The following is a 12,731-nucleotide window of genomic DNA, read 5'->3' on the forward strand; positions in this document are numbered from 1 at the left end:
CCGTGTCATAGCAGTAAAAGCTTCTGGTTGACTAGTGTTGAAAGAGTTAAGTTATATCACAGTACGTCACCGAAGTGATGCATGTCTTAGACGTTAAAGGAAACCCATGAGCAGGGGAATCCGGGTGTTCACAAACCTGGAAGAATACTGTAAATCTTGAAATTAACGCGAGCTCGAATTAAATGCGAAAAATGTGAGTGGTCTTTGCTTGCATTAATTAATTTTTACATTTATGTCTCCAAATGTCTATCAACAACAAGATGGCCTCACTGCACACTCTGGATAGCGGAAATACCAATTTGAATATTAACACAAACACGGTTTATTGAGCAACAGTTGTAACAATTATAAAAAATAACAATGTTGCATTAATTTCCAGATTTACAGTACCTAATCGCAAAACAGGATACGACCCATAGCTTTTTAGCACATCCAAGGGATGCAACTCTGCACAGTGAATTGTCAGGCTTTACATGTCCTCGCTGTAAACTTCCTGTCCGTAATGTCATGTTACTGAATATGTTGTGCATCTACTTTTAACCTGACTCTAATGCAGGGGCTCGAAATCATGTGGCGGTAACAAGATGAAGCCTGATAGACTCGTCTCGCTCAGTGAGGCATTATCACTATAAAATTAACAAGACATGGTCATTAGACCATCCAAGTGTTAACAGAATTAAATGTTCTCAAAGATAAGACTTAATTTAGTGTATTTGGATTGTTATTAGACACATAATCAAAAATACTTTTTAGGGGCTTGAAAACGTGAGTAAGCGAGGATATATTTTAAAACATTCCATGATATTTTTTAAATTATGTTGAAAAGTTGTCTTGTTTCACCAAGTTCTGAAACAGCTTATGGACGATGACTTGAAGATGAAAGACAATGGGGAGGTCATGTTTTAGCATCCATCATACGCTTATTTTTTCCTGCTTCCATCTGGCGATGTATTCATTTCACACAAACATGAACGGTTTCCACTTCACTATATTAACGAACAAACTGAAATAGCTTGGTGGTGAAAATGAAAACAGCATGTAAGAACCATTAAAGACTCAAACAACTGAAACATATCTGCAATGTCCAACTCTAATGTACTCCAAGTACTAATGTACATAAATAGAAGAGTTCACCCACCGTTTCAGGGAACTTGTGTATGACGTATGGCTTGTATCCCACGCCTGACTTGGGTAATAAGCCCACGACTAGTGCATACTCAAATAATTGTGGATAGATTCTTGACAAAAACTCATTGGTCTTCCTGATGCTCTTTATCTGAAAAAAAACAACAGAGAAAGTCGCATATACATAAGGTGAGTGAGTGAGTATGGTTTTACGCCGCTTTTAGCAATATTCCAGCAATATCAAGGCGGGGGACACCAGAAATGGGCTTCACACATTGTACCCATGTCAGGAATCAAAAATGGGTACCATCAAGTACCATCTTTTAATGTGTTTTGGTATGACGTGGGATTGAACCCTAAATACCATCTGCTCTCCAGGCAGTTTCTCTATCCACTACACAACAGAGACGGTCTGCATGTACACAAAGTATGGCAACATTACACTGATGTGAGTATAGTAGTTCCTTGAAGTAGTTTCATCTAGTTTTGTTGTCATGTTCTTTTCATCTTAGTCCTGTTTTTTTTGTATTTATAGTATCTGTTTATTTCCTGTTTTATGCAACACACAGTAATATTCTGGCGAAATGAAAGCAGTCTGTAAATATTCAAGTCTGGTCCAGACCTTCCAGAATTGACATCATGAGCATCGATCCACGCAACTGAGAAACGATGACATGCATCAACCAAGTCAGTGAGCCTGACAACCTGATCCCAATGATAATAGTTGCCTCTTAGGACAAGCATGGGTTGCTGAAGACAAGAATCTTCATGGGGTAGCATACCAAGGTATAAACATGAATACCAGTACAACTTTAATGCATGTGTTTAATTGTTACACTTCTTAAAATTCCCTGAAATGCAACTTGCTCTTCTTCATCATGTTAATAGGTACATAAATAATTAATATTTCTGGGGTTTTTAACACCCTGGTAAACATACAGTAGTTTGTGGGGCATTTTCAGAAAGAAAACTGTTTTTTACGGAATGAATGGTCCAACTCTAATAACCACATCATCATGTTTTTCCATTAATATTTAGAAATAAACTTAAAAGTGTCCATAAACCCTTGCCAGTCTACTATTTTGTCACTTATCTAACATGTCTGTAGAGACCTTTACCCAAGAGAGCATAAGCCAATCACAACAACAGACTGTACTGCAAAGGGCACATCTTAGCCACAAAGCTCCTTACAGTGATAACTGTTCCCTGTTCTCTGTGCTCTGTGGGGGGTTGCCAAGGTGTCACACAGTGAGATGGAGCTTGCTAACATGTGATATGCCTCACTGCTGATCAATTCTGAGTGAAACACATTGACATTTCAGCGGTAGAAACTAACAGTTTCAGTCCACTAGTCCTTATAATGATAGCATATAGCAAAACCTTTAAAAATGGCAAAATTCTACTAGTCCTTAGGATACCTTTACTTTGGGCACTTTGGCAAGGACTATAGGACTAGTGCCAATTTCTAACCCTGCTGTTTAGACATGAGGTGCATGTTAAGTTTATGATAGAACATTATGCTTTATTACATTCATGGAACAACAAACTACCTGCCACACAAATGTCACAATAAAAGCAGAGGCAGCTGATTAACACACTGTACCATTAACTAACTCATGTGTAGCTGACCCAACTCAATTGCCTGGAACTTAAGACTTACCAATTAAAAAGTGAATTTGCCTACCATTCAAAGATTAACATCATTATTTTAGCAGCTACATGGCAACAAGATAGATATCCTTCAATAAACTAGATAGGCAATTTGACTGCTAACAATCTGGTTTTTACCTGACCATCACCTGTGATTAAAGGAAGACATTGAGCGACAATCAAGGACTGGAAGACCTCAAGTAACATGTGACCTAAGTACTTCACAATGGAATTCCCCTTCTGCACATGACACAAGTGCTATAACTACCGGAGAGAAGATCAGTGTAGAAAACATCTGTGCAATAAAGAGAGTAATAATGAAAGCCTTAATTTGGGGTTAAACAGTAACTGGAATGAACTCTTGATGACTTAGTGACCTTTAAGTTAATGCATTGTAATATGACTGTCAAAACGCCTGCATTCATATTGATAATATTCAAGCCTATTAATTATATTATTATCTATATTTTTCATTAATCAAGTAGACATGGTCAACAGGACTGAAAAGGTTTGGGAACTCAAAATATGATGAAAATATTTCTTTACTCTGAAGCACATAAAGCGCATGTGGTGTCTCCTTGGGCAAGTGACTTTTTTCAAATTGTGCCTCTGTTCACCTAGCAGTGAATGGGTACCTAGGATGAGGTGGCAACCTTCTAGCACCTAACAGGCAGCTTGGGTAGTATATTCCCCAGGGAGTTGAGAATGATTGTTGAGTGCACACTGATCCATTGACCAGGGTAATAAAATCTAAGCGCTTAGAGCATGCTTATGCATGGAGTATAAATGGATGATGATGATCATCATCATGATCATCATCATCATCATCATCATCATCATCATTATTATTCTCACAACCACTAGATATGAAGACTGCCAAATAGTCATTCTGACATGAACTGTATGTCCTCAGATCTCTGTTTAGCGGTAGTGAGAACAAAGATTTTACATTAATGACATGGGAAACATTCCTGATATGACATTAATATTATTGACTATCTCATTAACCTCATACCTCAAATCCAGTCAGTAACTTATGAACATTACCATAAGTTTGCCTTTCAAAAAGGGAAACAAAAGTTCAACAAAAACAAAAACCTTGAAGCCACAATTATTTAAAAGGAAATGAATGGTAAGCCATGATAAAAGCCATCACCCCTTCCTGACTCTGACAGATGAGTCACACCGGGCCTGTTCACACAACCATAACAAAATCCACCACAGTATCCAGACAATAGTCAACAGAGGGGACAAAAACAGCCTTCACCCAAAACCAGCAAAGTCTCCAGAAGACCAAATATTATCTCTGATCCATTTAGACCCAGAGAGCTCCATCACCGTGCTACCGTACTCGACACATTCTGGTCTATGGTTGCTCATAGAAACGAATTCCTGAAAACTATGGACTACCAAAATGAAACATGGAGGAGGGCTTCTAAGTTATTGATGTCATGCCACACACCCAGCCTTCCCTCTCATGACTGCATTTAGACTAACATTTAAAGGGGAAGTGTACACGCAAAAATCGCTTTCTTTCTTTTTCTAAACAAAACGCAATTTTAGAATTAGTTAGTATCTGTGTTTGAAAATATACACTCATTTTTTTTCACAGTGAAAGTAGGAAGCTCACAATAGTGTGAAAGTGATATGCCGTTATGAGGCCTTCGTTTTACGAGCGAAATAGGCCTGAGTTATCCCCCTTAGATTATGACGTAATTGGTGCCAATTCAACTGGGTCCCTGTCTATTCTCAACGCAAAAGATATCAAGGACCAGTTTGCGGTAAAACAACATGGTCTACGACACACTGCGGCGCAGTGGTGACTCAGCATAACACAATTCTGGCTGGCATCTGAGATGCTAGAATCACAAAACTGTACCTACACCACGTGAAGCGGCTCTAACAAAGCATGATGACGTCATAATGTTTATCAATTGGCACCAATGACGTCATATTGCAAGGGACATAAGCCATGGTGTTTTTGTTATGGAAATAGAACACTTGGTAAATGTGAAAAATATAAATCGTTTTAGTGCAAAAAATATGTTAATTAAATATGATGTTTTTATATTTTTGTCTATGACACTTCTTTGTTAACACTTTTAATGTAGAAAAAGTACAAGAAAGAAAGGTTCATTTCCGTGTGAACTTGCCCTTTAATCTCTGAAATCTTATATTACACAATATCCTTCTTGACTCGAAAAAAGAAAAGAATTTCAGATGGAATAGAGCTAGAGCTGGCTAGACTTGCTTTTGTTTACGTTTCTAGATTATTTCATTTTTTTCATAAAATAAATATATTCCATGGTCATGGTGCAGGACTAGACTGCATTTATCATTGGCCTAAAGGGTATTACAACAATTCATCAACCATCAAAAACATAAAACAGTAAAATCATATTGGAGGTGCTTGATTTTTTTTTTACCATTTTCAGCAAGCGACACACTAAACCTCTGATAGAGATGTGACCCCTTGACTTTCAGGTTCAGTTTTGATTACTGTAATGCCATACATGTTTGGGATCAAAAGTTTCTCCCATGCCAGATTGAGTGTAAAATCGCAATGATGACTTTATATAGACATGCTTATCTAAAGACATTTAGGTTTTTAGAAATTACTTCTAAGAGCCTAAAAAGATTACCTATTCATCTATAAATAAAAAATAAAACTGAAATTTTCAAGATATCGAGTATATGCATGGGACTGTGAAAGAATGTTAAACTGATTGAAAGAAATCATAAAAAGAATAAAGAGATACTGTAATGTAATGTAATGTAATGTAATGTAATGTAATGTAATGTAATGTAATGTAATGTAATGTAATGTAATGTAATGTAATGTAATGTAATGTAATGTAATGGCCAATACAATAATATCAGATCAGTTGCTATGTTGACAAAAAACACACCAGAAAACTACTGCAATTTCAATGTGTGGGGCCCCAATTTTTTCCCATCAACAAATAAAAAAATTACTAACAGGCTGAAACTATCTGTAAAGTCACATGATAGTAGTATTTAGGAGGCACACTTTGAGATGGACAAGTTCCATATGCAATCCTCTGGATAGTCCAATCAGGAGTAGAACGCCCAATGCATCAAATATGGTACATCTTATGTGGTAGAAGTGGGGCCATGTTAAGCTCTATCGGCATGTCTCCCAGCCTGCCCTGGAGTAAGGCAATCTACAGTAACTATGTTAAGTCAAACACTGTGTCAGTCACACAAACACCCTAATGTAATTAGTGGCGGTAATTAGCAGTGAGGAAAGTAGTATCAGCATTGTGTTATCAGCTGGGGCCAGTCTGGAGGCTGAGTTGACAGATCGTGCCAGTATAAATAAATGAAGATAGGAATCTACTGGGGGTCTCAAGCTGGAGAGAGCTTCCAAAGAGACGTTCAGTGCTAATTGTATCTTTAAGTTTGTACCTCAGGGGGTACAAGTGGCCCAGTCATCTAAGGTACCGCAATTCAGAGTTTTATTCCAAACCTATGATCGTTGGTTTGATTCCCGGTGTGCCATATTTATCTTTTCCGTTTGTCAACATACCCATGCTCTTGGATTCATCAAAGTAGATGGTTGGTTGGTTTGGTGTTTTACGATGCACTCAGCAATATTCCAGCTATATGACAGCGGTCTGTAAAATATTCAGGTCTGGACCAGAGAATCCAGTGATTGATATCATGAGCATCGATCCACGCAATTGGGATCGATGACCTGCATCAACCAAGTCAGCGAGGCTGACCACCCGATCCCGTTAGTCGCCTTTTGCTACAAGCATTGTCGCCTTTTATGGCAAGCATGGGTTGCTGAAGACCTATTTTACCCCGGATCTTCACGGGTCTCATCAAAGTGGTAAACTTCATCCAACATTAAGCTGACATGCTCTGACAAAACTGAAATACTGTTTACAGCAGTGTTCAACCCAAATCACTTTCTCCATTACCCTGAAAAAATTGATTAACATATTTAAAGTACAATGCATTTAAATGAGTGAGTGAGTATGGTTTTATGCCACTTTTAGCAATATTCCAGCAATATGACGGAGGGGGACAGCAGAAATGGGCTTCCCATATTGTACCCATGTTAGGAATCGAACCTGGGTCTGCAGCGTGACGAGCGAACCACTAGGCTACCCAACCGCCCCACAATGCATTTAAATGTACCTGTACAGGTTATCCATTGTATACGTGTTCAGAGATATATTTAAGGTAGGATGCTTGATTATTTGATTTCGACATTTCATTTATTATTCGGCAAGTTCATTATAAAGTGGCACGCAAACATGTCACATATATATTCCCTTTGCATATTAGGTATTTCCAACCAATCATTTAAATAACAGCCTTGGAATATCAAAAGTTATCTTAATGCTTCAATAATGTGTGCATGCGTGCATGGGTGTTTAACGCCACACACATCAATATATATGACAGCGGCTTGTAAATATTGACAACTTGAAATCCCACAGGTTCCCAAGTTAGTCGACTCTTACAACCAACATAGGTAACAAGGCACTAACGACAACTTGAAATCCCACAGGTTCCCAAGTTAGTTGACTCTTACAAAGTGTTCTACCCTGGTTCCTCACAACGGTTTCAATAAGGTACAATTAGAGGGAAAACATAGAAACAACCTCGAAAACTGGCCTAAATTCATTCTCAAGAATATGTTACGTTACATGAAAGAAGTAGTTCTGAAACACAGAACGACTGAAAGTATTCAGGGCGATATTGCTTTGTGTGAGAAATGGCCCGGTTTCATGATTGAAATACACCAATTTTACAGGGAAATATTTCATGATGTACATGTCACACAAGGTAATCTAAAAGAATCAAATTGCACAAAAAATTCACTTTCATTTCTTGTCTTTAATCATTTTAATATAGTGACAGTTTGACTGATGATCACTCCACATCGGAATGAGGCTCCATGTTTCTGTACGACCAACTAGTGTGACTAAGACTCATCATTCATATCACTCATGACATTTGCTTTACAACTATTATTGATTAGGACCCTCGAAAACATCTGATGCGCTGTCTGGTATTCCAAAAATCGCCTATTCCATAAACACAGATCGTGTTTACACTCTGCAAGGCCAACTGGGATTTTGGCGACACAGAAAAACAGCAACAATTAACAACATCAAGAGATTATTGATTTTGACCAAAAGCAGCTTTTAGGGAATTAGCAGCAGTGCTCTTGAATGCCAGCACACAAAATCCACTAGAGTCTGTGTACAGATTTAGAATAATGAAACAGTGGTCAGGAAACGGGATGTCATCATCTCATATCATCACGCTACAGACGATTGGACACACACAGCAGTGATTGGAAATATTGATAGTCTCATGAATCATACAGACATGATCTGAGACTAATTGAAACCTGTGGAAAACTGAATTTTTAGTATGAAAGTTTTGATGAAACTCTTAAGCTCCAATAATTTTAAAACTTTAGCATATTACGGTTTGGTGCTGCACTGTCTCAGATTAATTCATATTCATTCACTTATTCATACAAAAGGAAGGCTGCGAAGAAAATTTAACTCAATTGATTAAACCTAAAAAGATGATTTTATTGTTAAACATTTAGAAAAATAATAATGGTGCCATATGCACTGTAGCTCACCTGGATTTGTAGTCACAGTTTTAAGTGTCACTTATCAGCATTGATATTCAAATATTATATGCCTAAATACTGAGGAATAAAAACTGATATAACATATAATGATTTGAATATACATGCCAGTGTTCAGCTCCGCCAATCCAGCTATTTTGGGGGGAGAATATTTTTCAGAGGTAAATATGACAAAGTTCAAGAACATACTCAAAACAGGGTCAAAACAAGGTAAAAAAACTAAAATATCACCAAAGAAACAAAACATAAATGCTGAGCCCTACTACTGATGACACAAGTATTAAAAATGCATTCAGTTTGAAGAAAAAGGACTGAGTAATTGTCACAAGTAGCTTTTTCAATATGGCTGCCGTGGAGGGGAGGAGAAGAGGAGGAGGACAGTGGTAAAGATGTTTGTGAGGCACGGCACACGAGGGATGACGGACACCAGACAAGCAGGCCTGGACAATATAAAGCCCCTTGACTTTCAAGTCAGGAAATGCTTTTTATCCATTGGGACAAAAAATCTATAATTTTCCTTCTTTTTTTTCATTTGGCAAGCTTTGAAGACAACATTTCAAAATCAGCTCCACTGAATACTAAAGTTAGGAGTACTAAACACAACATGAAGTACAATATCTATCTGTATTAAAAAAATGTTGAAATGTGTCAAGTTCAATCAAGGTTAAATCTAGAATTTAACCTTGATTGAACTTGACATATTTCAACATTTTTTTTCACAGCTTCACTACTTTCATCCCCATTGTAAGTTTGCTCTAAATTCTCTCCATAAATTGGACACATTAATCTGCAAAATGACATTGTTGCCATGCACAAGAACTATATTTCCTTCCTCAAAAGTTTCTGCTTTCTGAGACTTTGTGTTTTCTGACAAAGAAAGAAAATTGTCAAATTTCAGATTTGATAATAGCATGCACGTTTTTGTATACTTTGAGTAAATGTTTGTCTTTCAGTGTAAACTTGACCTAAAAACCATGCACAGCTTTATTATGTCCATAAATCATAATTGTTTTTCATTACACAAGAGATCATTTTCTAAAATTGTAAAACTAAAATGGTAAAATTAAAAGACTCTGAAATAATATAAACTATAAATGTGATTTAACATTAAATTCAGTAAATATTTGTTATTTTCCCTGAAGATGATGTCATCAATAACTGTAATGCAGACTTTAACTCTTCTAAAATAACCATATTAACTCTATCCATTTCCTGAAGAACGAAGAACAATAATATCTTTTGTTATTACCTTTCTTTCTCTAGTTCCTTGATAATTTATTAGACACAAAAAAGTCTGACCACAAAAACAGAAGCTATCGGATTCCAGTTCCCAGGAGGTGCAATATGTTATCTGTCAAACATACAACTCCTAAAACCAGAATTACGCCAGAGGCACCAAACTTTAGTCTGCAAAATTCTTTTCCATGTTAAATCGCAAAAATCAATAAACACAAGATGGACATGCATTTCAAGTATGAGCATGGTCAAACACTGAATGGTCTCCTTACACTAATCACTCCCGCGGGGTTATGTCTGCAGATGCATTCTGGGACTAATTGGTTCCAGGAAGTTTTTTAAGACTGATACATGTGACAGGCTGTCTTCATCTGCATCTTGCAGAAACTCCTTAGTCGTTTTTTATTACATTAAAAACTGTCTACCATCAGAATATCAAATAAAAAATTTAAATTGTTATATATCTTGTTCAATATCAGTAACATGATAAGACAATTCGTTCAATTGTTTCCATCGTTATTAGCTTCATCATTCTTCATCATTCTTAAAGAGGTTCCATGACTCATATGATTTAAAGATATACTACAAATGAAGCCATTTATTCAGAGATTTAAAATGGCCAAGAGTCGAGTTTTGACCATAAGGTCTTTTAATGAGGAATGCATCAATGAAACAATGTTTCTAGGTTATTTCTATGACCTGTCCACAGAGAATAGTTACATTCTACCTTAAAAGCTTTGCGACAGTAACCTCATTTGACCTTGCAATGGCCTCTCTACCTTCAAAATTGGAGCGTTCTTTAGTTGATTCAAATGACTCACCACTAAAAAAAACATCAGTAAAAGCATAATGATGACGAGATGGTATTTAAAAAAGATCAGACACTTCTTCCTATCACTGCTGACAGGATGGAATGCTTACATTGAACCAATACATAATTTGCAACTGAGCAAAAATTAAAATAATTTGATCTAATAAACATGATAAAGACACTTTTTTAACTTATTTTCTATATTTCATATCTGAATGAAATATTTTGCTAAAGGATTTACATTTAAACATAATTGATCCCAAACAAGACATAATTAGACCACTAATTTAATGACAAATGGGTGGGTAGGGGGAGAAGAGATTTGGTTCTTCATAGCATATGTGTTTGTTTGTTTGTTGTTTAAAGCCATACTCATCAATATTCCAACCATATCACAGCAGCCTTTTAATAATCGAGTCTGGACCAGACAATCAAGTGATTGATATTGTGAGCCATGATCCATGTTGTAGGAGTACAATGACACACAATCGGCCAAGCCACCAAGTCTGACCACCGGCTCCATTTGGTCGCCAGTCCTACTACCACCATGGACTGTTGGGGACCAACTCTTACCCAGACTTCCTACATAGCAAGAATGTTTGTTTGTTTGTTTGTTTGTTGGTTTGTTTAACACTGCACTCAGCAATATTCCAGCTATATAACAGCGGTCATAAATAATCGAGTCTAGGCCAGACAATCTAGTGATTGACAGCATGAGCATTGATCCTCGCAAATGGAATACATATATCAACCAAGTCAGAGAGCCTGACAAGCCGATGCCGTTAGTTGCCTCTTACGACAAGAATAATCGCCTTTTACGGCAAGCATAGGTTGGAGTGGACCTATAATCTTACCCGGAATCCCCGAAGATGTTTAACAATAACAGAAAAAAGCATTAGCTGAAAAACTCACTGTTCTTGCCCTGACACTGCTGACGTATTCCACCCGACGCTGAATCTCAGAAACATCCACACAGTCAGAGTCAACTGTGAAAAGAATCATACAGTTTTTACTTTACATGTACATTAATAAAGTTCATTCTCCACCTTGATGTACAGAAGCATCCTAGATCAATGGAAAAAAGAAGTATACACTTTGCAAAAAAATTAGACAAAAACATTTCAAAGCAAGAACACACAAAATAATTTTAGGTACTGAAGCTCACCTTCAAGATGTAGTCAGTGCTGGATGCTATTTATTGACAATTGAAGCAGTCTGTCAAACATGTATTGATTGAAAAAAGTCAAGACAGAATGTAAATGGACAGCTCACAAGTCATATTGTACATGATCTGACAGAATATGAAACAAAGATCATGTGGGAAAGTCTAGAAAGTGTTCAGGTCAATACCAAAAGTATGCTGTTTTCAAAATGTCTCTTTACCTGCATCTGAATGCCCATCAGTGTTATAACGCCAGAGCTAGGGCCTGCATCTGAATGCCCATCAGTATTATAACACCAGAGCTAGGGCCTGCATCTGAATGCCCATCAGTGTTATAACACAAGAGCTAGGGCCTGCATCTGAATGCCCATCAGTGTTATAGCACCAGAGCTAGGGTCTGCATCTGAATGCCCATCAGTGTTATAACACAAGAGCTAGGGCCTGCATCTGAATGCCCATCAGTGTTATAACACAAGAGCTAGGGCCTGCATCTGAATGCCCATCAGAGTTATAGCACCAGAGCTAGGGCCTGCATCTGAATGCCCATCAGTGTTATAGCACCAGAGCTAGGGCCTGCATCTGAATGCCCATCGGTGTTATAGCACCAGAGTTAGGGCCTGCATCTGAATGCCCATCAGTGTTATAGCACCAGAGCTAGGGCCTGCATCTGAATGCCCATCAGTGTTATAGCACCAGAGCTGGGGTCTGCATCTGAATGCCCATCAGAGTTATAACACCAGAGCTAGGGTCGGCGACTTCAAAAGCATTTAGGCCAGGCTTTTTTCTTTCCAGGTTTACAAAACTGTTGGTGAATATCCTGGGCATTATTGTTTTCAAAGGTTGAATATGTTGCCATGTGAACAGCGGTAGTTAAGTTTATCCTGCAAATTGTAATACAAAACATTTTGGTTGTGAACACATACGTTTGAATTCAACATAATCAAAAATGTGTTTTTCAGGAGTGTCTCTACTTTGTGTCTTTTTAGGGTCAGTGGAAGCTGTAAAACAATCATAAAGAAGTTTTGCCTAACAAACAGTACATATTTTACCTATGTCAAGTATTTCCAACAATGAAGATTTCCTGGCTTTGTATAAGTCTGATG

At 37.4% G+C, this 12,731-nt stretch overlaps 1 protein-coding gene across 2 annotated transcripts in view; it reads right to left on the reverse strand.

Annotated features, from left to right (window-relative positions):
• The window catches only part of LOC139462409 (DENN domain-containing protein 2A-like), an 81,829-nt gene that overhangs the window by 23,537 nt on the left and 45,561 nt on the right, over positions 1-12,731 (reverse strand). For both annotated transcript variants that reach the window (XM_071244107.1, XM_071244108.1), the window contains exons 5-6: positions 11,379-11,452; positions 1,139-1,276 (exon numbers count right to left, since the gene is read on the reverse strand). In XM_071244107.1, coding sequence (XP_071100208.1) covers positions 1,139-1,276; positions 11,379-11,452 — 212 coding nt within the window. The remainder of the gene's footprint in view (positions 1-1,138; positions 1,277-11,378; positions 11,453-12,731) is intronic.

Source organism: Haliotis cracherodii, unplaced genomic scaffold (assembly GCF_022045235.1).
Source record: "Haliotis cracherodii isolate W230 unplaced genomic scaffold, xgHalCrac1.p SCAF_15, whole genome shotgun sequence".
Taxonomy (NCBI): domain Eukaryota; kingdom Metazoa; phylum Mollusca; class Gastropoda; order Lepetellida; family Haliotidae; genus Haliotis; species Haliotis cracherodii.